At 39.8% G+C, this 27588-nt stretch overlaps 1 protein-coding gene across 2 annotated transcripts; it reads right to left on the minus strand.

Moving 5' to 3' along the window:
• Positions 1–39: 39 nt before the first annotated feature.
• NEMP1 (nuclear envelope integral membrane protein 1) lies at positions 40–17639 on the minus strand. 2 transcript variants are annotated; one of them, XM_015888521.3, is made up of 9 exons: positions 17476–17639; positions 16060–16172; positions 13763–13982; positions 9803–9875; positions 9096–9189; positions 6697–6808; positions 4375–4600; positions 2383–2556; positions 40–2015 (listed from the first exon to the last, which is right to left on the minus strand). In XM_015888521.3, exons 1-9 carry the CDS (start codon positions 17564–17566, stop codon positions 1805–1807), a joined length of 1314 nt encoding a protein of 437 aa, XP_015744007.1. In that variant the 5' UTR covers positions 17567–17639; the 3' UTR covers positions 40–1804. The 2 variants fall into 2 exon arrangements, with proteins under 2 accessions (XP_015744007.1, XP_007430759.1); XM_007430697.4 differs by having other exon boundaries at positions 6697–6811; positions 17476–17637.
• Between the last annotated feature and the right edge of the window lie 9949 nt (positions 17640–27588).

A 27588-nucleotide genomic window follows, 5' to 3' on the forward strand; every position in this document is an offset into this window, starting at 1 on the left:
GAATTATGCAAGTTGTAGTACTAATGAGAGTAAGCAGGATTAGGCCTCCTCGCTTCCCAAGTGACATAATACAAAGAAACTTCATTTCCTACTAAACAAAAACATACTTTTTATTAAAAAGTTCACAACTCAAGTTAGAAAACATTAAAATACCCTCTGTTTGTTCACTGACTAAAAACTTAGTTATGTTTGTACTAGCGTTGACCATTTGGGAGGGAGATTTTATTCTGTTCAAAAGACCTTCATGGCTTACATCCCAAATTAAGTAAAGTTGTACTGCATAGATTAAATCTGTTGACATACTTAATGTTACACATTGGTTTCATCATTTTACACAATCAGTGTACATACAGTATGGAGCACAGCCTTTTCTTTACATTTCAAACAGGAAAAAGTAGTATGTCAGCTTTATTGTTTGATCAGTTTTCCCTATCTTCTGGTTTTTGGAACCAACTCTGATCTTGATTAAAATACTGTAACAGATCCTTGCGTAACCAAACTGAGTGATCAGTTTGGTGACTAGGAAACAGACAGGGTCTGAAAATAGAAGAATGGAGTATTAGAGCTCTTTCAAACCTCACAAGAAGTGAGGGTGGGGGTAATAGAAACTGAAAAGCATAATTACATGTCCAATTTATGAGTTAATAAATTTTGGATGGCTATAAATACAAACATTTTGGATGGGTATAAACACCTACTATGAGTTTATTGCCTTATCCTTATCCAGATACAACTGAATTTTCTCACAGGATTACAGTACCATTGAGGACTACTAGGGCAAAAACAAGTAAGATGATTTAAATCTGAACCATGGTGGGTTTGCTGAAGATCACAAAGCTTTGGTTTCCAAAAAGCAGTTTTGTACAAAACTCAGCGTTCCAAAATGTTGTTTCTCCTCCAGATCACTCTGATCCAGCCATACAGAAATTAATTCTCCAAACTGAAAGTGGCCCTTATCTGGTATGGTGTGTTTTGCACAACCTCACCAAAAAGGCTACAAATAAATCAAGCTATATTATACAACAGGGAACACGTGGGATCTCTACAGGAAGTATTTTAGTTGAAGCAACCCCCTTCCTGAGTTATATAATTTAAAATATTTCTATTTGTGCAATTCTCAGGTATAGGAGGGGAGAGACCTCCCTGGGAGGCCTAGCCACTTGCTGGTTCCTAGAGAGCTCATTATGCATTCTGCAACAAGCAATAGCCTCAGACTTACCATGTACTGAACCTAGGAGGCAACAATTAAGCCAACAAGTGAAATGTGCAGTCACTGGAGCAAGAGCAGCACGCCCACAAATCTTTGTTGGCGCCCTGGAAAACCAAACTTCAAAGAGCAGCATCTACTGCTTTCCAGGAAGGAGACATGGCACAAAATTAGGATATGTCTATCAAATTCAGCTGGACTTTCAAACCTTTGTTCAGGAAGCCTGTTTTTTTATCAAGGCAACATAATTTGTCATTATTCCTTGGCTTTTGGTAACGATTTATAAGCTTTCCATATTCCTACTCCTTAGCCTACTCACAGCTGACAGCTTAGGTTCCGACCAACTTGTAGTTCATAAGACATTTAGTCCAGGATATTGAGGTATATCCCAAGTATAGTGCAGTTCATGATCATGTCATGGTCTGGAACAGATAGCAGGTCTTTAGGGGCCTGTCATACGCCGTCCACTCAGATTGCCAAGCCTATGCAGCTACTTAAGCAATGCCATACAGAAAAGGCTTTCTATAGCAATCCTCCATTGTAGCAGAAGACAGTAAACCTGGGGATCAATAAGGGGCATCAGTCAATCCATTTGCATCAACAGTGGCCAGTTTTATCTTGAAAATTTAGGTGATTCTGGGGCCATGATGCGTCCACACAATCCTCATCAAAACTGGAGTCTCCTTCCTCATCTTCCTCTTCAAAGAGTTGATTCTCTAGAAAGAAACCCCCCAACCCATACTCCTGCTCATGGACAGAAATCTCATTGGGGATGACATGTGAGGCACCTTCTATGAAGTCAGCAAATCTGGAGGAAAGAAAGAGAACAATGTGGGCAATGCTGTAACTAATGAACCCTGACCACTCCTATAATTTTTATTATACACAACGTAGCTCTGCAATCTTTACCAAGGGCTTGCACCTCTAGATTGAGGTGAAAACCCTGCTTAGGTATAGCATATACACACAAAAGGTATGCTTGGCTGGATTTTCCTGCCGTGGAAGAAACCTAGATTCACTTTTGAATCCGATTTCCCCCACATCCCTTTTCCTGGTCCCATTTCCTCTCACAGATGTGGCTTTCAATTGGATCTCTGAGAATTTTAAGATTACAAGATGACCCCATAGCACATTACAGCTCACCCCTCCCTTCTGGTGATCTTCTTGGGCAGTACCTCTTTGGAGACTGGATGCGGGAGACTGCTTTCCATGCACAGAATTCCGGACTGCTGCAGTACTCCCGCAATTGTTCCAAGGCTCTGCGTGTCTCTACCTCCCCCTGGATCCGATATTCCTCCTCAGTCAACAGACGTGGCGGGCTAGGCTTTTCTGGAGTTGTGAACACCTTCCTGCTAGGACAGCAATGGTGTTAGTAGCACCTATAAGTTGAACACTGAAGACTGGCCCCTTGCAATCATTTTCAAACCACTTAGGAGATGATACCTGATACACACACTCTCACAACTGTACCCTATTTCAAGTTGGGGACAAAGCTGAACATTCTAGAACCAGGCCTTCTGGAGAGGGATACTGTCCTCCCAGTTTTACTACATTATTCTGTAACAGTTCCCAGTCATGTTATGTCTTTTGCATAAATATCTAAGAAAGACTAAAACATTATTGTCTATGTTTGTGATAATACTGTACTGTTACTAATCTTCAACATGCCATAGGACTTTGATAAAGATTATTGGAATGGTGCTCTGAAATCAACAGAGTCTCTTCCTGAGAACCTGGACTTATTTTTGCTCAGCAGCACTTACAGAGTAGGATCTTCCACAATCTAATGCATGTTAGCTAGTCAGCCCTCATTTCCCTCCCCCCACAAATTTTTTAGCCACAGTTATGGCTTATCTTAAATCAGCTGTGTCCCACTCCTCTAAAAAAATACCTCACTCAATAGTTTTCCCAAAAGATCTTACATATGTATTTAGACAAAGCTCTCAAATGCAACACCCAGAGATCTTTTACTCACATAACTATTTTACAAAACACAAGACATAGATCAGGAGCCTGGCTCTCACATAAGAATGAACCTTGAGAAGCAGATTCTCTTGCCAAATGCTTGCAAAAGCCACATAGCTGTATGAAGCCAGTGATTCAGCCTAAAGTGTTGAAGTCATGACCTGTTCCTATTCCAAAGTCTGCTTCCCTCACCAGCTCTTCCACCAGGCTGCACAGAAAAAGAAAAGGAGCCTTGAGGCCTCCTCTGCTGGGCTGGCTGAGACCTTTTGTCACTTGGCTTTTCTTTTTGGAGAGTGGTCTCCTCACCAATAATTTTACTTCTTGCCAGAAGAAACTTCCATAATGTTCTACAGCATCTAAGAATTGCTTGTCATCCATGTGCCTAATTTTGTTTTGTCTCTTATGTTAAAAATTATAGCAGGAATTACCTTTCTTTTAAAGTTTGGCAAAAGGCATTTATCAATGAACAATGCACTTCCCTTCAGTTCTGAGCAAGCTCTTTCTACAAGTGTGTCCAGGTTGTGGTGAAGACGCAAGAAAAATAATTTTTTTTATAGCCACCCAAATGCTCAAGAGATAGATCATGACATCTGTTCAACACACTAAACCATTTATTACAGTGGTTCAGTTCACACAACATGCTAAGCCCAAACTAAACAAACATTTCAGTTTAGTGTATTGTGTGAACCAGATCTGAGTCTCATTTCCCTCTCCTAAACTGGTGTGTTGAACAAATAACCATATTTTTACTTGCTCAAGCAAAAAAAAAAAAAAGTTTGTTCACCTTTAGAGGATTTAAAGCATACGTTGACCTCACGGTGCTTGCAGATATCACGTAACCAATGGTACCCTTAAATGGTGCCCCAAAATTGAAAAAACAGCCTAACTCTCTTGAGATTTCAGTGTTCTTTCTTGAGATTTTGCAATTTCAGAGGTTTTTTGGCACCTTTCTCTTCCAGGAAAATCACATAATGATGTCTGCCATCTGAAAAGCCTTTATGCCTAAACTATAGGAACTAGAGAATTAGCCAGGAATGAACAATATGCTAAGAATTTCAACAACTGAAAACGTAATTCATTCATTTTTGGAACAGTGTTATATGAACAAACATATTCACGCACACACCCTACAGATCTCTTAAGGTACTTATCATTACATTGTGTTTTCTAGGATGAGCAAACCCAGGTTTCCCATCCATCACCTGTAGATGGCATAGGCCCATAGGACTGGGTACTCCATGTTTTTAGTGCAGATTGCAATTACAATTAAGATGACGGCAATATGTCGTATCTGAATGCTCAGGTAAAGGAGAAGCAAGCCGAAAGACTGCAGACCCCAAGTGAGGAGGTTTATACTCCGTTCATTCTCCAGAGGACCATATTTGTAGCACATGGCGAAGCTTACACACCCTACGATGACCAGGTAGCCTGTGGAGGAAGAAAAAGAATGATTTTTAATCTGGATTTTCACTATCACCATGAATTACTCCTTCAGGATAATTTAATCATCTAAGTCAGCCAATAAGACACTGGTTATAAACATCAGATCTGTTCCAAACAACATGGGCATTATCGTACAGCCAAAACACAGAAGCCAGAAGGAAATAAAATGCAAGAATTCATGCTTTTGACTCAGCGTATCTTACAAAACATCGAACTAGCACAGTCTACAACAGATAGGATGCTGATCCAGAAGAAATGCATCCCACTTTTTACCAATGGAGGGAAGAAAAGAAGTGTTATAAAATACTATGTGCATAGGAGACAAAGTAAAGTTTCTTCTAATATATGGTATTGGAGCAGGAAAAAAACCCAGAAATTTTAATAATTCATCAAATAGTCCCACTAAAGACCATCCAGATGTCTTACACAGCTGTTCAGCTTATCTTCTGGTGCTGATTTTAATCAGGTTTTGAATCCTTTGCTTGATTGCAATATTGTTTCAGGTAAGTTGAGCTCTCATTTATGGCAAGTGTTAGTTACAAGCCTATTTACTGGTAGACATATGGCAGCTTCTGAATACATCACAATGGGAACAGACTTTCCCCCCCAATTCTTCATAAAACTCGTTCCTGACAGGATTGTTTTTCAGTCTCTTGAACTTTAGCAGATTGGCCTATAATTGTAGTATAAATCTTATTGCAATATTTGATCATGCTCCAAAAACAATATCAGCTGTGTTAATAACACTAATCTTTTATTTCAAGATAGTCTTTGAAAGTTTCCCTCTTCACGTTTTATAGAGTATGAGACATGATTATAAGCTTTTTTTATTCTGTAATCGTAGTGATTATATGGGAGGCTTTCAAGGCATCTATTTGAGGTTGGATAATTGCTTATGCTTATAAAGAAAGAAAAAACAAAAAACTGACACATCATAATTTGGAAAATCATGTTAAGGAACTTTCAGTTAATTATGTAAGACACTGCAAGCCAGAATTATCTAATGCTTTTATGTCTGATAAAATGGAACTTCATGCTCTAGAAACTAATATTTATTGAATGAAATCAAGCAAGACTATTGGGAGTGAGAGAAAAAATCTGCCAAATTACTAGCTTCTAGGCGTAACCAGTATCTATATAGTAGAATCATTTTTATTATAAAGGATTCTCAGGATAAAACATATACTGATGTGAATTTGATAAACCAGCCTTTTAAAATCTTTTTAACCTAAATTCAAGGGTCTTAGATTAATGAATTATAGAGTGTCTAGACTAAATAAACCTTCCAAAGATTACCCATGACCAAGCTATTTATTTGTGACATGATTTCTTCAGAAATTAAGTGATACTACTGCATCGACTTAAAGTGGCCAGGCTGTTGGTCCAGATGGCTTTCCATCAGTAGTATAAGGCATTTACTGGGTTTTTTGTTTCTATACTTTTGGATAGTTATGCCTTTTTTTTTTTTAATAAAGATGTCTTTCTGATTTTTTTTCTTTTTAATTAGAGTGATTTTGATAGTTGGTAAAGATCCTATTGATTCTGCAAGCTCTATATTCTGTTTTTCTATTTAGTTCTGTTATAGTTACATTTTAATTTCTTTTTTATTAGAAGTGCAGTTACAATTTTAAAGTCCTTATTAATAGAGAATAAAAATACAGTCCAAATCTAGACCTTGTTTTATATGACAAGCAATGAGGAATGCATAACTAGCATTCTTTGGCAGGTTATTCTGAAACTGTAGCTAATATCACTATTTCCTTCCAGAACTTCCATCCTCAGTGTCTCATACTATCATGGATTCACAAATTTGTGTAAGATTTGTTATTTTCTTCTATTTAGTGACACCAAATATACTACTGCAGAAAGAATTCTTTGTACTTTTCCTAAGATAATTAGGAAATGTAATAACCTGTGGAATCTATTTACGCAAATTAATTGGGACCTTGGGACCAATTTAGAAAGTAGTTACTTAAACGTTGCTTAAGAAAGTCACCTTCTGGTTATTTCCCTACCTAGATTAGCTCAGAAGTATGCAAAACGGCCTCAAGCTCAAAAACTGAAGGCTACCATCTACTCACCAAGTAGATATTCCCAGTACAATGTACATATTTCCTGCAGATTTCTGAAGACCAACTGGGTAAGGTAAATAGAAAAAGACCAGCCTCCCAGAATCATGAGATAGATAGGGCTCTTCTAGAACAAAGAAATAATAAAAGTTACCAATTAGAGAAAGCTACTTTGGCATTCTTGACAGTTTCTCTCACCTGCAGCTTGAGTGTTCTAATATGGAGGCTTCACACAGTGCAGTCATCGGCTGTGCTCTTTCAATCATGAACAGATCCATCCAGCAATCATAACATATGCTTTTCTGGATGAAGCTTTTATTACCCACTGATCTGAAACACTTGGATGTCTCAAGGCCTACTTCTCAAAATGTAGCAGCAACTGCAGCATGTCATATTCTCTGTGCGGATTTGAGACATCACATAAGATGGGCCCACCCAGCACAGGTTTATCATGTTGTTTTTAATACTCAAGTCTTTGCTTACAATTTTTTGTATGAGGAGTAGGGGAAGTAGCACTGATCTGATTTAAGCTGATCATTCTCAGATACACCAAAGGCACATTCTCCATGCTTTTTTCTTTGACTCTGTTTCTTTAGTGAACAATATTGTGTTATACTGGTATCCCTTTCATCCACTGTAGTCACTTGCCCAGTGGGAAAGGAAAACAGAAGGCTTTATCACCCTCTTTTCCTTTGCTAATTCAAACCAAACCAAACATTTTAAGGAACTGTAAATGGGGAATCAGAAAGGAGCAGTATGGGTCATCTTAGTTATGGGTTCATAGATCAGCTTACACAATACAAACAAAAAATATTAGTGCAAAGTTAAAAATAAAAACATTAAGATGTACAGCTAAAACATCTACCCTGCTTCCTTCTAACACTTGTGTATCAAAGGCTGTCTTTCCTATGTCGCTTTTAAGCAAAATCTGCTACATTATTCATAATTGAGTCTTTCTGATCTAATAGCAGACAATTAATCTTTTGCTTTTCTCTTTGCAGACCTTTCCCTCAAAATAGATGCAGCACATGTAACTAGGGAAACTTTCACCAAAGGCATATGAGTATGTACCAAATGGATAGAGATAGTGTTTAAGTGAAAAATGGCAGAATCTACCTCTAATAATGTAGATGGAAGAGTGTTAAAATGGGCCAAAGTGAATGCTCTTCTATAGTCCAGCATGGATGTAGATACTGAGATAGAGTATAAGCTTTCCTTGTGTTAAATAATGGCAAAAATATTCTGGGAACTCTGTATCTCTTTGTGTTAGGATATTTTTAATTCTGTCTCTAGAAAAATTACAAAATGAGGCAAGAAACTCCCATCATTAAGATAATTTAAAATTTTTATCCACTGAATCAATCAGGGTTAGGAACGCTAAGGAGTCTAAAGAAATATTATATGTATTTATCCAATAATTTAGATTTAAAACCAAACTCTTTCTTTAATTAAAAGCTTACAGATTCTAACAAAGTATGAGAAACATATCAGGGGCACTTAAACATTTACTCTGTATTATCTCCAATGGGCCACAATCAATACCTGTATATCAGTGTTTTTCAACCTTGGGAACTTTAAGATGTTTCGGCTTCAACTCCCAGAATTCCCCAGCCAGCATGCTGGCTGGGGAATTCTGGGAGTTGAAGTCCACACATCTTAAAGTTCCCAAGGCTGAAAAACACTGCTGTATATGAACAAATTAGAGCCCATAAAACACTTGAGCTATAACCTGAACCTCAAAAACGCATAAAACCTTTGGAATCAAAACTTTCCCACTCCACTCAATTCTAAAAAATATGAGCATGGCTTTTGAACTTATTGAAATACAAATTTATCTGTATTCTAGGAACCCACTGCACTGAATAAGATTTCAGATATTTAGAGGTCTTTCCTTGTTCAATTTGGTGCCCATTCAGTTGCCAATAATGGTATGTTTGTAGTTTTCATTCAGGACCCCATTATATTTAATTTTTGGTAGTTTACCAAGAAGCTCCTTCTTACGATAACCAGCTAAAGCTCATAATGCTCTCTTCAGCTCCATACGTGCTAATGAAAGAACTGTAGCAGTATCAGCGTAAACTAAAACTACTATTACCCAACCTGCCAAACTAGATGGCGTATGGACCTGCACCACAGTATGAGTAGTGAAATTGTGGAGAAATTGTTTTCTGTACCTAACTAGGTGGGTATAATTCCCTGCATGTTTCCAAGCTCACTTCAATAGTATAAATGAGGCAGGCATTTAGAGGTTCAGCTTGAATCAATTTTCTTAACTCATTACTCTCCATATCTATTAGACTACCACACCCAAAATTACTAAGTCGAAAGGCCACTGGCCAGTTCAGAATGTGTACCTTTCAGAATGTTGCCAAAACCTCTAATAGAGTTAAGTGATCAGATTTTTAACCCACCTTGGGGACAAACCTGGATACTACGTAGACAACAATGAGCAATGAACTCAGCATGCCAATGCTTACTCCAGCTGAATAGAAGAAGACTGAACTTCTGCAAAGAGAAAGAATATTTCAGATGCTGTGCACAAAAATTTACACAGACAAGAAGTTCGACATTTTATTACAGGGAAAGGCAGAATAAGTACGTACCAACAGTAATTCTAGGAATTCTAGGTTTTTGGCTGGTAGCCACAAAATGAAATTACAGCAAGGGTTGATGGATAAAGAGGAAGACAAAGGGAAAACAAATTATAGCAGCAGGAGGAAAAGTGAACAGTACTCCAATAACTAGGAGCCATAAAGCTTCCTCCAAAGGGACAGACTCTAGCTTGGCTGCCAAATATTATGGTAGTACTTTAAAAGAGCAAACAATATGTGGAAGTCTTGCAAGAGTTGGAAATGATGACGCATACACATTGAGACTTCACAAATGTCCCCCTTCACTACTCAAAAAAAAAAAAAAAGAAAAGAAAAAAGCAGAGGACAAAAATATCCCGCCACATGGAAGCCCATGGAAACAAGAAGACTTGATATTTCCCAAGTACTCTGCAGTGCAAAGGGACGAATGAACACAATCACAAGCTGAAGAAGAGATAGGCATTTACTAGATTATAATGGCTACCAGTTGTAAGCTGGCAAATGCTGTGAACTGGATTTTTACTCACCTACTCATCAAATCACCACAGAAAAACAGCAGAAGGCCCAGAAATGTAACAATGAAGAGCTTGGGATCAAGTGCTACAAGAAATAATTTTTAAAATTAATCCGCTGGCTGAACTACTCGAAACATAACAGCAGATATATGTAAAAGGTATAAATATCCTCCCCTCGATATATGGTCTTTATGTTTCTGCTGTATCCAGATTTTTGATAAAGTGATTGCCAGAATAAAAGATTGAGAACTACTAAAAACCATTGCTGTAAAGTCTTAGAAAAAGGCAAACAATATTTTCTTTTAAAGTAGTTCTTCCCATCATTCACATTTTTTCCAAGTAAGAGCCAACTGGTTTGAAAAATGCAAACTGCATAATAAAACCAATTCACACACTTTACATTTTATACCCCAGGACTTCATATACACACTCACACACAGCTCAGCAACTGTGAACAATTGTGTGTCAAAATGGACAGATATTATACAGTACTGTGCAAAAGTTTTAGGCAGGTGTGAAAAAATGCTGTAAAGTAAGAATGCCTTCAAAAATATATATTGTAATTGTTTATGTTTATCAATTTACAAAATGCAAAGTGAGTGAACAGAAGAAAAATCTAAATCAAATCAATATTTGGTGTGACCCTTTGGCTTCAAATCAGCATCAATTCTTATACTTGCATACTTTGTATACTTGCACAAAGTCAGGGATCTTGTAGGATTAGAGTCAGATGTATGGTTAACCAATTATACCAAGCAGGTGTTAATGATCATCAATTTCATATGTAGGTTGAAACACAGTCATTAACTGAAACAGAAACAGCTGTGTAGGAGGCTTCAAACTGGGTGAGGAACAGCCAAACTCTGCTACTAAGGTGAGGTTGTGGAAGACAGTTTCATGTCACAAGTCATACACCATGGCAAGACTGAGCACAGCAACAAGACACAAGGTAGTTATACTGCATCAGGCAAAAATTGACTGATGTTTCAAGATGTGCTGTTCAAGCTCTTTTGAAGAAGCACAAAGAAACGGGCAACGTTGAGGACCGCAGATGCAGTGGTTGGCCAAGGAAACTTAATGCAGCAGATGAAAGATACAACATGCTTACTTTCCTTCAACATCGGAAGATGTCCAGCAGTGCCATCAGCACAGAACTGGTGGAAACCAGTGGGACCCAGGTACACCCATCTACTGTCCAGAAAAGTCTGGCCAGAAGTGGTCTTCATGAAAGAATTGTGACCAAAAAGCCACACCTCCGATGTGGAAACAAGGCTAAGCGACTCAACTATGCATGAAAACATAGGAACTGGGGTGTAGAAAAATGGCAGCAGGTGCTCTGGCCTGATGAGTCAACATTTGAAATATTTGGCTGTAGCAGGAGGCAGTTTGTTCGCCAAAGGGCTGGAGAGTGGTACAATAATGAGTGCGTGCAGGCAACAGTGAAGCATGGTGGAGGTTCCTTGCAAGTTTGGGACTGCATTTCTGCAAATGGAGTGGGAGATTTGGTCAGGATCAATGGTGTCCTCAATGCTGAGAAATACAGGCAGATACTTATCCATCATGCCATACCATCAGGGAGGCTTGTGACTTGCCACAAATTTATTCTGCAGCAGGACAACGACCCCAAACATACAGCCCATGTCATTAAAAACTATCTTCAGTGTAAAGAAGAACAAGGTGTCCTGGAAGTGATGGTTTAGCCCCCACAGAGCCCTGATCTCAACATCATCGAGTCTGCCTGGGATTACATGAAGAGACAGAAGGATTTGAGGCAGCCTACATCCACAGGGGATCTGTGGTTAGTTCTCCAAGATGTTTGGAACAACCTACCTGCCACGTTCCTTCAAAAACTGTGTGCAAGTGTACCTAGAAGAATTGATGCTGTTTTGAAGGCAAAGGGTGGTCACACCAAATATTGATTTGATTTGGGTTTTTCTTCTTTTTGCTCACTTTGCATTTTGTAAATTGATAAACATAAACAATTACAATATGTATTTTTGAAAGCATTCTTACTTTACAGCATTTTTTCACACCTGCCTAAAACTTTTGTACAGTACTATATATCCAAAATCAGCGTGTCCTTGTATAGGTTGTTCCTCTCTTTTATTTCTGCAGGCTTACACCTATTAGACTTGTCCTAGCAATAGCAAATGCTGCCTTGAAGCTCCAGAATGCAACATATACAGTGGTACCTCGGGTCACGAACGCTTCTGTTCATGACCAATTCGGGTCACTAACAGCACCGTTCACAAAATTTTGCTTCCGTTTGCGAACGCCGGATCAGGTGACGAACAGGATCCGCGGCCATTTTCCCTGCCGTGACACATGGTCGTGGCTTCCTGTAGGGAGGGGGACTCTCCCTCCAAACAATAACCGCTTCCCCACTCGCCTTCCTGTCCTCCACACCAGAAGTCACGTTGAGCAAGGTTAGCGTTCTCTCTCTTCATACTGTACTTTGTGTCATATTTTTGTGGTTTAAAAAAAAAAAACATATGGTTCAGAACGGATTAACCGTAATTACATTGAACCTTATGGGAAAATTTGATTTGGGTCGCAACCAAAATCGGTTGGCGACCAAATTCGGAGGGTTCAGAACGGATTAACCGTATTTACATTGAACCTTATGGGAAAATTTGATTCAGGTCGCGACCAGAGTCGCGGAACGAATTAAGTTCGTGAACCGAGGTACCATAAAAAGTCAGTGATAATTCTAAAAGTATTCAACTCTCCTTGTCTATCCAGGATAATTACATTCTTCAGACACAAATACTGAATAAAAAATGCATGAAAAAATTCCCAGGACCCAAGCAGCATGTTCAGAAGAGAAATCAAGTCTAATTTTGCAGGATCACAGAATTGTGGAATTGGAAGAGACCACAAGGATAATCAAGTCCAACCCTCTGTGAAGGAAAACCAAAGAAACCATCCTTGAGACATGGCTGTCCAGCCTCTTCTTAAAAACTTCCAGAAATGAAAAACCCATCAAATCACCACAGACAAGTAGACTGTTCCACTGCTGTATAGTTTGTTTGCTTTTTTTTAGTGCTTTCCAGTCACTGTTGACTCCTGGCAACTGCCTTGACTAGTCCCTGCAACTTTCTTGGCAAGATTTTCAGAAGCGGCTTGCCCTTCCTTGGGCAGAGAGAAAGTGACTGGCCCAAGGTTACCCAGCTGGTTTTGTGCCTAAGGTGGGACTGGAACTCCCAGTCTCCTGGTTTCTAGCCTGGTGCCTTAACCACTACACCAAACTGGCTCTTGTATAGAATTTACCATTAGAAAGTTTTTCCTTATATTTAATTTACAGTTAGTTGTGTGAGCATGCCACAATGGGCCAGCTGGTTTTTCCCCATCATACTGCATGCCTCTTCAGCAGCCATTGCCAGCTGGTTTAAGGATTCTTGGGTTGTCTGCCAGGAACTTTTGTCCCACCCATATTGGTGTTCTTATCACATCAACTTGATGGCTTCCTAAAATCTTCTAAAAAGCTGAAATATTGCACATTTCAAGTCTTATTCTTGACATTACATAGAACTGAAACTGGATTAGGACTCTCTCCCATACAGGAAATCACATACAAGCCTAATTTTCATAAACCTTGCTACTGGATTAAGGGAGAGAAGCAGTCTATTCAAGCATACCTTCTTCCATTTTAGGAAAATGGTGACCTTGAATAAAGCCAAATTTTTGTTCTGAGAAGTTCAACAAACAGAACTTATGTTCATTCCAAAATGTTTTATCAATTAAGCAGATGCTGGCATCAGTTCCTACTAGCCATCTTATATACAGCATTATATCTAGTAAAGATTTTACATTATAACATTACCTGTCACCATTCTTATATTCCTCTCTTTGTCTTCAGAATCAGAAAGCCTAACCACTACAACTCCCAGAATCAGCTTAATCTACTTTATTTAGCAATGATATATGGTTAATTTCTTAATATGAGAACAACTAAAGTAAAAGAAAACTTACTACGAGTAACACTGATGGTGTATGTGGAGTGTGGGTCTAGAAGCTCAACTTTCAAGCAGGTTTCTTTACTGAAAATATCAACATTAATGTAAGTGTCATTAAGCTTCTCTTTGAAGAGCAAGCCAATATAGATCCATAAACTAAATCCATCCAGTTCTTTCAGCTTTTCCTCATTTTCAGCTTGGATGACCCGAATCATCTTGGTGCTGTTTACTCGGATCTGCAGGAACAAAAGGAGATGGCAAAAGAAAAAAAAGGGCAGTTCCATAATTAATGCAGAGATTTCATAATGTTACTGTTCAACAGTTATTTGAATTAGCCAGTATTACATTTGGCAACAGTTGTGCAGCACTGTCTTTACAAAATATACAGTCAGGTCCAGAAATATTGGGACATCGACACAATTCTAACATCTTTGGCTCTATACACCACCACAATGGATTTGGAATGAAACAAACACAATGTGCGTTAACTGCAGACTGTCAGCTTTAATTTGAGGGTATGTACATCCAACGCAGGTGAGCAGTGTAGGAATTACAACAGTTTGCATATGTGCCTCCCACTTGTTAAGGGACCAAAAGTAATGGGACAATTGGCTTCTCAGCTGTTCCATGGCCAGGTGTGTGATATCCCCTCGGTATCCCAATTACAATGTGCAGATAAAAGGCCCAGAGTTCATTTCAAGTGTGCTATTTGCATTTGGAATCTGTTGCTGTCAACTCTCAAGATGAGATCCAAAGAGCTGTCACTATCAATGAAGCAAGCCATCATTAGGCTGAAGAAACAAAACAAACCCATCAGAGAGATAGCAAGAACATTAGGCGTGGCCAAAACAACTGTTTGGAACATTCTCAAAAAGAAGGAACGGACCGGTGAGCTCAGCAACACCAAAAGACCCAGGAGACAACGGAAAACAACTGTGGTGGATGACCGAAGAATTCGTTCCCTGGTGAAGAAAACACCCTTCACAACAGTTGGCCAGATCAAGAACACTCTCCAGGAGGTAGGTGTATGTGTGTCAAAGTCAACAATCAAAAGAAGACTTCACCAGAGTGAATACAGAGGGTTCACCACAAGATGAAGTGGGAAAATGCCCCAAGAACAAGCAGGAACTGAAGACAGTTGCAGTAGAGGCCTGGCAGAGCATCACCAGGGATGAAACCCAGCGTCTGGTGATGTCTATGCGTTCCAGACTTCAGGCTGTGATTGACTGCAATGGGTTTGCAACCAAGTATTAAAAAGGGAAAGTTTGATGTATGATTATTATTCTGTCCCATTACTTTTGGTCCCTTAACAAGTGGGAGGCACATATGCAAACTGTTGTAATTCCTACACCGCTCACCTGCGTTGGATGTACATACCCTCAAATTAAAGCTGACAGTCTGCAGTTAACGCACATTGTGTTTGTTTCATTCCAAATCCATTGTGGTGGTGTATAGAGCCAAAGATGTTAGAATTGTGTCGATGTCCCAATATTTCTGGACCTGACTGTATAATGACTGGTTTCAGGGGAAAGTGCTAAAGAATAGAGCTTTTGAAAAACTGCCAAATGAAATTTGAAAAAGCTTAGCATCTTGAACAAGCATCTTATTTATAGAGAAAAAGCACATTTAATTCCGTGATAAGAAAGGAGACAGATATTAAATTTCATTGTGAAATCAACTGAGAAGTACAACAAACATCCGAAAGAGATCTTACGGAGGAGGAAATTGCCTACTAATACAATCTGACCCAGTTCCATTCCCAACTTCTAGCACAGATATAGGTTAATACATAGCCTGTATGTGCAACTACAATGTGCTGCTGCAACATTACTAAGCTACAGAATATGATCTTGTTCTTGACTGTCCCCGATCTTTTTCTTCAAAGTTTGCTTGAATGGAATATAATTCTATAACACTGAGATATTTTTGGATTAAAGTTTTTCCTAAATGTATATAAACTGACTGCATCTAATGGAATAGCTTGAGAAGTCAAGGAGAAAGACAACAGCTATCTGAGCAGCTGCATTCTCATAAACACAATGATAATAACACAGAAAGTCGGATCCCTTAGCAATTCAGCACACATCTCTGAATTTATAATTTGCCTTTCACCTTCTACACGCTCCAAACTAGAAAGATGTAGGAAACTAAAGATAATGAGGGTTTTAATGAAATCTCTATTGGAGCTACTTTGGATACATTTACAGAATCTATAGTTATTCCCTTTAATTTTGTGAGACATATGCAGACGTGAAAATTAGCTAAGATTCACCTCAGTTGCCAAAAAAAAAAAAAAGGTAATCCACTTCTTACCTGAATTTTGGTCCATATATCATGCCATTTTGGGATCACTTTATTTGAGTAGCAAAACTTTTCAGACAAATTATATACATGTATTTGATGTTCTTTAAGTAACAATACTTCATCTACAGGAGTCCAAACAAAGAAAAATCATTAGATACATTAGCAAAATGAAGAAATGCCATAGGAACTAAGACAACAAGGCTGATTTATACAAAATGAAAATCAGAATTGTCATATCTAGTAAAATTTCAATATGTTTGCCTTTATCTATTTGTTGCATTTATATCCTGCTGAAATTTATTTCAGGAGTTCAAGGCAGCATACATAGCACTCTCAATTTCCCCCCCACATATATACTAAGACAGAGTTTTGGTAATAGTAATGGCAAGTAGTCACCCAAAAGCCCAGGTTATCACAATCCATTTTGTCTATACTACAACATCAAATCCCAGAGCACACTAAAAGAAATCTGACTTAAGCCTCAATCTGAACACGTTTAGATTTTAAAAAAGATTTAATTGGCTTTTTACCCCTTGGTAAGGACACCAACAACCATAAATTAGCCACTATAATTCCACTAAAATAACCATTAGCCACATTGCCCCCGTATGATATTCATGAACAATATGCTAATAACCAGATGTAAACATTTTATTTATTTTTCAAATTTATATATGCCACTCATCTCACCATACAAGTGACTCTAGGTGGCGTTTTTTGTCTTCAACTTTGGAGAGGTGCATCGGGAGTATCAACAGATGCCACAACCCGGTGGAAAACAAGTTATGCTACAGAGTATAAATTCTACCGAATAATCCACCTGGATGTTATATTTCTGTGAGAACTCGAAACATAGCCCATACTGTCTTGTCACACTACCCAGGGGTACCCTGGTCATCCAAGTGGCATTTCACCACCCGGCTCTTTCATTCACCTTTCTTTCTTCAAAATTCACCTTTGCTAAGAAGCCTGATTCCCACAGAAGTTTAAACATCTCCATCATAGTCCAAGCAACCCTACCCCTCAAATCACCTTACAGACCTAGACTGAGGGGAATTCATCCTCGGGATAGCCCAAGCTCTCACAACATGGCACCCTCAAGACGTGCTGGGATTTCAGTCCCCAAGCCAGGCTGGGAATTCTGGGAACTGAAGTCACATTCGGAGAAGTCCAGGTTGGGAAAGGCTTGCCTAGAGAAAGCACCCAGAGTACCGTTCGTTGTCCTAAATGATAAGAAGTGCTTTGTGATGGGGATTTCAGGTTGAGAAATCAACAGACGCCCACTTTTGCAGAGCATCATCGCTTACTAACAACAACGCCACCCAGGAACCTGGAGCCCCCGCTACCGAAAGGGGCTCAGGAGGAGGCTGCAAAGGGGGCAGCTGGGGGGCTCCCCTTAACCACTACGCGCTCCTGCTCGCTTACCGGAGCCGCGCGCCAGGATCGAAAGAACCACAACCCGCAACAGGAGGCGACAGCCATGCGGCCCGGAAGCTGTTTTCGTCTCTCCCGCCATAACCTCCCCTCCAGTCTCTCATCCGCCTCCCATGGTAAAATAACACTTCCCCCCGCCGTGCCTCCCGCAGCCTATCGGAGAGCGAGAGCCACGGCGCACGCCCTTCCGCTTGTGCGAGAGTTAGCGGCACCAGCCAATGACAAGCCACTTGGAGGGGGCGGGGTGGCGAAAAGTCTTAGAACCCGCCTTGCCAACGGTCACGTTAACTGAAGTGACAGAAGCCAATCAAAGGACATAGTTGAGGCTCTGTGAGGTAACGCCTCTCAACAACACCGGGCAGAAGTGATGTCCACTCAACGAGGGGATCAAGCCACTCGACATGAACTAAACCCACCCTCTCGCCCCGATTGGTTGGAAGCTGACACCTTTCAACCAATCGAAGAGACAGAATTGAGAAGCCTGGACGGGGGCCCCGCCTTTTCTTCAGGCGGAAACGGCTGTATTTTAGCGGTCGAAGCGTGACAGGCGACGTAAGATGAAGTGACTTTTCTGTCCGCGGGAGTGCAGAGTGATTCCTTTAACAACCATTGAGCGTCCGCACTAGCCAACAACCTTCCGAGTGACAGACCACGATTTGGGACTTTTTGGGTGTAGCAATTATGAAGGGCGGGAAACCAGAGTGGAGCGCTGTTGTTTTTGTGGGACTCAGATTATACAGTAGAGTTCAAAGACAACTGCTGTACACCTTTGATTCCTCACAGAATGGGGAAATCATACACAATAGGCACAATGGCTTTTTTAAAAAAAATACTTTATTACAAGTTTGGAAAAATACAGAAAAAGAAAAAAAAGCTAGAAAAAAATAGAAAAACAAAAATTTAAAAACCCTATAAAGCCAAAAAAAAAGTTCATAAAACTATAAACAAAGGTTTTTAAAAAGAACGATACACAATAAGAAATGAACATCACAGTGTCAAAACCACTTTCAAAATCCATCCTTGAAATGTTCTCTCTAAGCCTATCAAAAATTGGTGGTGCTAAAATTAAGGCCCTTTTCAGTGAAGGCCTGATGTGACTGGAAATCTCTGCTGGAAAAAGGGGGGGGGGTTATATTTTAAACAAACCTCAGAAACATGAGCTCCATTTTACAAATGGTGTCGCAGTGGGATTTTTAGTAGTGCCATTGTCATATGCCATCTTTGCCAGTTTTGAGGGTTAAGTCAGCAAGTTCTCCTTTCAGCCTGCTATGTCTCATTCTGATGCCTTACCTCTAGAACTCACTTTAGCAGAAATGTAGCCAAGTACACCAAGTGAAATTACTATGACAACCATCGCTATCTTCATTTTCCAGAATGCCATTAGGACCCAATATATTGTAAAGCTGTTGTGCTGGGTTTTAAAAATTGGTGGCAACAATCTGTTCAGGGGCCTCAGGGGCATATAGGTTATGGTTAACCATTTGACCAACCATACTGGGTGCTACTGTCAGACTGTGGGGTCATGGGTCATAACTTGATTTATAAAGATCTAAAGATGTATATTTGCATTACATTTATTATACTTCAGATAGAGTTTATTTGGTTATCCCAGAAACAAACATTGCCAGAAATGTTGCTGCTCCTTGCTACAGAAGAAATAGAAGATGTTTCTGATCTAGACCATCCTTTGTGAGTTACCTCTTCTCATGATGTAAGTCTCTTACAAACAGTAATTCCAGTAAAAATTACTGGTTTCCTCCTCAGGGAAAGTTCCTTCTATTTTACAATATCATGTTTTCTCTAAGATTGATAAGAGGATAACACCTCTAATAGCCTCCTACCTTGGCCAGAAGATATTGATCCCTACATTATCATCTGCAAACACTGCTTTTTCCCTGTACCTAAGCCAGAAAGTATAGATGAAAAGGAAGGGCCCTTACATTGTTTTATTCAGGATTTGAGAACCATTAACTGTTACACAATTTCTCTTCATTCTGTGGTTCCAAATCCTAATGTGGTTTTTGTCTTCTATCTCTGCTGATGCTACTCATTTCACTGTTATAGACCTGATTATTTTTTATGATGGCTCTTGTCTCTGAAATAAATTGGAAAACTGTACACCAAATATTGTTTGTTCTTCTCACGCTGCTATGAGATCTTTTGTGTTCCAGAGGTACACTCCATTCAAGTGGCTGAACTTGTTGGACTCACTAGAGCCTGTGAGTTACTAATTAGACAAATATTAGTATTTTTACTGACTCAGAATATGCTTATGGAATTTGCTGTTTATTTGATATTCTTTAGAGAAAGTTGCTAACTTTGGCTGGAACTTCCACCTTCCACACTCCTTTTATTCATGCTTTATTGCAAGCTTTATTACTGCCTTCCAAGATTGTTATAGTTTGGTGTAAACCACATCAGCATGATTCTCTCATTACTAGTGGAAAGAGATGTGCTGGCATGGTAGCTTGTACAGCTGCATTGAGAAGCCCACCAGCTACCATAATTTTGGATGCAATTCAGCAAACCGAGGACCCAAGTCAAATCTTGCCTTCTTTGGGTGATTTAAAACTATTACAGGATGGGGTCCAACCGAGTATTACTTCCAGAGGCATGTGAGGTACAGTAGGGGCCCTCATGGGATTTGGAAACACACAGATGACCAGTTGCCCCAAGGCAACTAGTAAAGTGCTTAGCCTGTCTTTTTCATCAGCTTACTCATGCAAACAAGGGGGGTGGTGGTGGCACAATCTATAATATTTGTATGGTATGCACCGTTCATCAGGAAGCTCAAATCATAAGTTCTTCCCATTGTTTGTAAATTACCCAGTGTGAATCTGGGGGAATCAACAAAGCCCACAGCCAGATCATGGTTGCAAAGTCTATTCAAAACCTTGCAAATGGATTGCTCCCTAGGTCAAATGGGCTTTGTTTCTTGCTGGTTATTTTCTGTACCTTTTTAGGGTGGGTGGAGGCTTACCTCTGTTGTTGAAATAATGCCATTATTGTAATGAAAACAAAAATGTTGACTGGTTTTATCCCAAGTTGCAGGGGGGGGGGGCTGTCTTCACTAGTGCAGTAAATTATCTGCACTGCAATGGGGATAAAACTTCAATTTCTCATGCCTTCAACATATCTGGAACAATGGAACCAGGATATTAAAAACCAGTAGGCCAAAGCAGTGGCTGATATGGGTCTCTCCTGACCAGAAGCCATTCCCTTTGTTCTTATGGCAGTTTGAATGACTCTTAGTTGCATGCATGGTCTCTCTCTTCTCCATTTGAGATTGTGTTTGGCTGGCCAATGCCAGGATTTCTAAACTGGCTGGTAACATCCTAAGACCTAATCATTGGATGAAGAACTGGCAGAGTTATTAATTAACTATAACTGTGATGTAACCAAATAGAAGTGATAATAAGTCCATGAAGGAGGCTTATAATCCATCCCTCTTTACTTCCTGGCCTCCAGTGTTGAACTTGTCAATAAATAAATTTTTGCTTCAACTTGTGTCTTGGGCTCTGGTTTAAAGTGTACCTAGGAGAAAAAAAATATCCTTCATTTGTATGCATAATGACAGCCGTCTCATTTTATATTCTTTCACAATACCATCAACAGGGTTTTAAAGAGGAACTAGTTCACATATTTTGACTCATTTTATTCTGAGTGATCTCTGAAGGTAGGAAAATAAGGTGATTTTTAAAAATGACAGTGAAAGGGGGAAAAGGTTATGTAGGAGTGCAATTTTAGAATACCCAGTCTGCAAAAATGTGAATAGGAACAGGTTGCATAGCAGGGCAGATGTGTACAATTCTAAACAGAATACTTTTAAATGTGGAAGGTGTCAAAAGTGTCAATTTTTAAATCTCTTTTAACTCTCAGAAGCCAAATGTAGATTATGGCATCCTCAGAAATTACTGCTATTGTAGTCCAAATGGTAGATCACAAAATAAACAGTCAGCATACAAATTAGAAATTACTTCACAGATTGAGGAGACATTCATGAACTTTATGATGGTTGCCATTTAATTGCTTGCAACATGGCAGCTGTAATCAACATTTTGAGTGTGCTTTCCTGGTCTGCGTTAACACAAAATTATAAGCCAAAGCCAACAATATATTTAAGTTGTATTATGTGAACTCAGCTACTTGAGTTTGTAATCATAGATTTATGGCATCATACATCAACAGCCAGTTGTGATTTATTCAATAAGTTTAATTGGCTTAGTATGTGTCGCCCTTGTCTGCAATTGTCAGTTACAAAGAACCTACAGTTAGTATTAGTAGTTCACTCAGAAATCATGAAAACAAAGGACTAATGGATTTTTGATGTCCTTGGAAGCCACAGGAAATCCTCTTTCTGCGTAACTGCAATAGCTCACAAGTTTTTAAAGAAATCACAGTGTCTACCTCTGTGTTGCTCCTTTATCAGTTAGGGTTGCAGTGCAGCATTTAGGGCCAAATAGATGTAACCTCAAATACATCTTTAGAACTAATTTTAAAAAGGTATGTTTCAGAAAATGCAAATAGCTGCCACCAGTTGGTAGTGGTGCTAATATTTATCAGGAGTACAGCAAGCAAAGTTTAATCTTTTTCTTCCCTGTGTGGACTTAAGAAATATTACTTCTTTGGCATTGCAATTATATTTCCAAGACAAATAGCTGCTTCAGAAAGAGTAACTTTATCCACAACACGAGGAAACAAACACCTCTACTCTGCTTGTTCCAATAATTATCAGCTCACCTAAACACCTGCTATTTGAATTTTTTAAAACATGCATGTTTTATGCATGGTATTGATTACATACAATTTATTTTTATATATTGATTGAAGGTTGTGCTTAAGTGATAGAACAGAACATGATGGGGTGCAAGCAATATTTAAATATTTATCATATAGAGAAAGAAAATATTTGTCATATTTGGAATCTAAGAAGCATACATACAAAAACAGATTCATTGGATTTTTTCCCCACGCCTTGTTGTATATTAGACACTTGCAACAACAGCAACTGTATGAATTGCCATATTTAAGACAGGATACTAGAGAAAGCAATCTTGCTCCATTTTTATGCCACTTTATCAAAATTTGCAGGCTTTCAGTTTAGAAATTAATGTGCAAGCCTATACCAGGATACTGAGATGTATATTCCATTCAATTCAGTAGAATATAGTCACTGATAAATGAATACAGAATTTCAGCCTAAATTCTCTTCTTTTTTTTAAGAGTGCATAAGCAGCCCAGCAGTAAAGTTCATTAGCTTACCTGAAAAAATAAGGCAGCCTTTGTTGCCTTCCATAGCCTATTTTCATGTTCTGTAGTTTCTCTGGCAGGGTTAATGACAACTGATGCTCTCAGAAAACAGCATATTTGTACCATTGCCACCTAAAATATCTATCGGTAACCTTTGTTCTGGTGCCAAAATCACAGCATCATCCTACCATGCCACCAGTCCAGAAAGTGAACCCCTGATCTCAGATGTAAAAACAAACCAGAATGGAAGTGAAATTAATGGGGGGGGGGGAGAGAAACAGATCTTGACATTATTCTAAGCATATATGCTCAAATAACTGGTTCACATATAACCCATGGTTTGTTTACTCATAATTTGTCAATCAAGTATCTATTTATTGAGATAATACTCTTCAAAGCCATAAACCATGGTTTATAAGCCGCAACAGCTGATTTCACACAACATATTAAACCAAACAACCGCAGTATGACTACAATATGTGAATCAAATGCCATTTTTCCTATCCTGGAGCAGATAGACCTGGCTGTACTGCAGGATAAATTTTCACTGAAGAGACATACAAAACCTATTTAATGTTCCAGCCTGATGGAATTCAGCAAAGCTTTCCTAGAAATCACATTCAAGGCAAAAGAGAAAGGGCAAAAACAAGGATTTGTTAGTTGGATTAATGGCCCTTCCTTGCCACTGTGGGGACACAATGCTGCTGGCACAGGTTTTTGGTTTAATTCAGCATAACTTTTCCAATTTTTTCATGCTGTTTGGGGAGTAATATTCCCAGCATGTACTGTTGATGCTGGCTAAATCCTTTCTCCACATGCAGATAAAAAGCCCATGTACTGTGGTGGCTATGATGCTGAATATGCACCCGGGAATTCCAGGTCCAAGTCCCTCGTGATCACAGAACACACTGGGTGGCTTTGAGCCAGTCAATCTTACCCATTTGTTTGACAGAATGGTTGTTATAGGTATAAAATTAGGAGACACTTGAACTTCCAACGAAAGGTTGAGAAAGGTAACAGATCAATAAATGCCATCTTCAGAAGAGAATTTGCTATGGTTGGGAATCTTGGAGATTAAAAATAAACCAGGAAAAATTAATCAATAATAGTATGCATATGAAATGTTCAGTACCTCAAGTCAGTGACTAAATGGCAGGGCACATGCTCTGAATGTCCAAACTCTCAGATTCTGGCACTTCCAGGTAGGATTGGGAAAAATCTTCATCTGAAATTCTTCAAAATTGCTGCCATTCAGTAAATAGGCAGGTGGACCAAAGATCTGGAATAATTTCCTTTGCCTAACGCTGATATCCAAAGTCTGTTGCAGAACACTTTTCTCAGGCAAATGAATTTGGTTTTTTTGTTTGTAAGCCTGATAATAGAGATGCGCAGGCTTCTCTATGGTGGGATGCAGCTGCTGCAAAGGTTAAGTATATCATGCTATAAAATATCCCACACATGCCTGGTTAGGTTTCTTGTAAAAATAACAGTCCTTCATAATTTAAGGAATAGCCTGAAACAGAAGGCATGAGTGCAAATGAGTTAAATGCAAAGCAGGTTTCTTTATGGCTTCTAACTTCAGAGAGGGAGAGAAATTCAGGCCCCGCATGAGAGGCAACAACCTTTTTTCCCAGAATGGATATGAATTGCTTTTCTCTTTGACTCTGTCTGGGAGGCTAAAGCTGGGGGCAGGAAAGGCTCAGGGGGGTGGTTGGGAGCTTTTTTTTGAAAAAAAAAAACTACGTGGGATGAAAATGCTTCACAATCCTGTCCCTTCATCCCACATGACCCAGTTCTTTAATGTCAAATATTTTCTTAATAACGTGATTGTTACGTCCCTTCCCACACACTGCCCACCACTGCTCTGCTCTGGGCTTGGTGCACCTGCCCTCCTTAGCACACTGGGCCAATTCACCCACAGTCATCCCAGAGACCATGCAGATGCAAAATACCGGAAATAGCCTGTGACCTGACAGATGGGTAAGCTACTATAAACACATCTCTCTCCTGTTCACTATGTCATTCTCAATGAACCCCTATTTCTTCATTCCATCAGAGGCTGAAGCTGACTGAGGAATTTCAGGTCCTTATATACAGAAACCTTGGTACCTCTCAGCCCCAAATAACATAACTCCATCTTGGGTGATTTGCAGAGGAGACAGCCTTCCAGGAATGGATAGATGATTGGCACAAGCAAAACCTCTGCTTCCAGTCCAATGCAAAAAAAAAAAAAAGCAAGCATTTTCATCACAAATATAGGAGGGGAGTAAAGGGTTAATTTCCCCACCTGCTGCAACTGGGTCATGATTGTTCTCCCACCCAGCTATTTGCATTTCAAAGCACATGGTCACTAAATATGCAGGGAAACTTCTGGGTGAGCAACTAGCAACTACTAGTAATATCTTATGGCTTTATAGGATTTTCAGGTAGCTATTAGCTGAAAAGCTGGCCATATTCAGGTTTTTGCTTCTGAGAACAGATAAGCGCCTCCAGGCATTACCTAGAGAGCTAGTCAATGAAACTGGGAGAACAATCAATTTTTTAATTGACTGTGTGCCATCAAGTTGTTGTCCACTCTTATGGACCACATAACAGATTATTCTCCATGATGATCTATCCCTAAGCTGTTCTTTCAAGTCTTCCAATGGCGCACTCATCGCCACTGTAACTCAGTCCATCCACCTTACTGCTGATGATCCTCTTCTTTTTCCTTCCATCATTCCCAGCATTAGAGCCTTCTCCAGAGAGCTGGGTCTTCGCATAATATTTCTAAAGTAGGATAATTTGAGCCTGGTCATTTGTGCCTTGAGTGATGACTTTGGGTTGATTTGTCCTATGATCCATTTGTTTGTTTTCTTGGCTGTCCATGGTATTCTCAGAAGTCTCCAACACCAAAGATCGAAAGATAAATACTGGTCTTATCCTGCTTCTTCAACTTTTGCTTCCATAGAGTGTTACAGGGAATGGCTTGCACTATTCTGATCTTCGTAGGTCTAGAGACATCACATCTTTTCTAAGACCTTCATGGCTACTCTATCAAGTACTAGTATGTGTTGTATTTCTTGACTGCGTGTTCCTTTACTGTTGACAGTTGATCTTAAAAGGCAAAAGCTATCTACCACTTTGATGTCTTCATTATCAAGAACAGTTATTGCCTGTGTTAAAATTAGGCTAACAACTCAAAAGTTGGTATTTGTTTAGCTAGAAGTAAATTTCACTGAGTTTAATGGACTTCAAAGGAAGCATGAGATTGTAATATAAGTGTCTTAATTATGGGGATTATACTAATAGCACTTATCCTATTCTCAGAAACTTTAGATTCCACTCCCTACCACTCCCTTCTTTCTGCACTCAGCTACTGCGTCCTTAACTATTGGCTACCTTTACAAATAATGGGAAACATTAGCTACTCCATTGCCAGTCTTGGTAATGTCTAATTAATCTGCATTACGCCATCTCCTACAAAACAAATAAGCAACCAAAAAAACCCACAGCCGACCTGGGCTCCAACTACCAAGCACTGCTTCTCTAACTAGAGCTGAGAAAAGAATTCCAGAATCCATCACAGTACTGTTGTAAACAGATAGGTGAACAGAGGGGAACATACCCACCCTGTCACCCTGCTCTTGAAAGCTAAGTCCCTAATGATGAATCTTCAGGGAGAAGGTAGGCAGTCCTCGAGATGCGTTTGACTAAGACTACAGTAATTCCCAGCCAGGCCACACGTTTGGGATACATTGCAGTTGTAGCAGAATACATTTGGAGGGCGCCAGGTTGGGGAAGGCGAAGGTTCCATTCCTCAGGCGCCCCGCTGAAAAATCCTGGGCGGAGAGCGCGGGGTCGCCAAAGCCCTGACAAAAGGGCAGAAGCTCTAAGCGGATTTCGACTTCCTCGCTTTATTCTTCCCTGAGTAGGGCTATTTCTCGAGGGGGGCCGGGGGGAGGAAGAAAGATCCATTCTATTTTGTGCCCGATAATTGTTACTCTCCCTTCTCTTTCCGCCCCTCCTTTCCTATTAGCGCCTGGAGGGACAGCAAGAGGCCGGGCGTGGGCGCGCGCCTTCCAAGCAAGCCCCGCGAGCAGAACGCGTTGCGCGCCATTGCCCGCGTGGGCGGCAGGATGTGCGTCAGTCCCGCGCGGGGGAGGCCGACACGTGGAGGCAAGACCGACCACAGGAGTGGGGGTGGTGCGCCGGGAGGGCCGTGGGTTGGCAAGCGAAAGGAAAGTGCTTTTTGCTTCTAGATTGGTTTTCTTGCCTTCTTTTTTTTTGAAAGGTAGATGAGCTCGCGTTTTCAAGAGAGTGGGGACAGTTGTCCCTCGCAGTTGATATGAAGATCTTTGCAGTATTTATGCAACATCGCATCCCTGTTGCTTCTCCGAAGGAAATTTTAACTCGGGTCACGCCCCCCATTTCAAATCTTGTTTCATAAAAGTGAAAGAAGGGCCCTCATCGGCTGGATGGGAAACTATACTGCAGTTGTAATTTTATCTTGCAGAATAGTCCAGTAGTATTGCTCTCGTATTCTATAAGAATTCACTTGCCAAGTGTGTTACTTGCTGGCTCTAAGGCAAATTGATTAAACAAGCCTTCCCCTCACCATTGTTCCTATCATCACTGCTTGTCTTTAAAGAAACAGCGCTGCTGGAAATATGAATATGCTACTGCCAGCACCCCATCGTTGTGTGTCCAATTGCAAAGTAAAACGTCGTGGAATAGGTAAGGAAGAAGAAAGTAAGCTAGCTACCGATCTTGGTTCTCACCCCAGAGTGATCTCTGAAGCTCTGGTCACTAGCGGTAGCACCAGTTCATACCACCACCAAATGATAGCTTGTGTGTGTACATTATGATACACAG

The sequence above is a fragment of the Python bivittatus genome, unplaced genomic scaffold (genome assembly GCF_059951505.1).
Source record: "Python bivittatus isolate LINGU-HERP-01145 unplaced genomic scaffold, Pbiv_v1 ctg000220_np1212, whole genome shotgun sequence".
Lineage (NCBI taxonomy): Eukaryota > Metazoa > Chordata > Lepidosauria > Squamata > Pythonidae > Python > Python bivittatus.

Bases quoted from the DNA above. Each gene is read 5' to 3' on its own strand.
- NEMP1 (XM_007430697.4), bottom strand. From the start codon at position 17,566: ATGGCGGGAGAGACGAAAACAGCTTCCGGGCCGCATGGCTGTCGCCTC. The intron at 9,190-9,802 runs GTGAGTAAAAAT...TTCTCTTTGCAG, and splicing joins TGTGGTGATTTGATGAGTAG to AAGTTCAGTCTTCTTCTATT. The intron at 6,812-9,095 runs GTGGGTTAAAAA...TCTTTGTTCTAG, and splicing joins TATCCAGGTTTGTCCCCAAG to AAGAGCCCTATCTATCTCAT.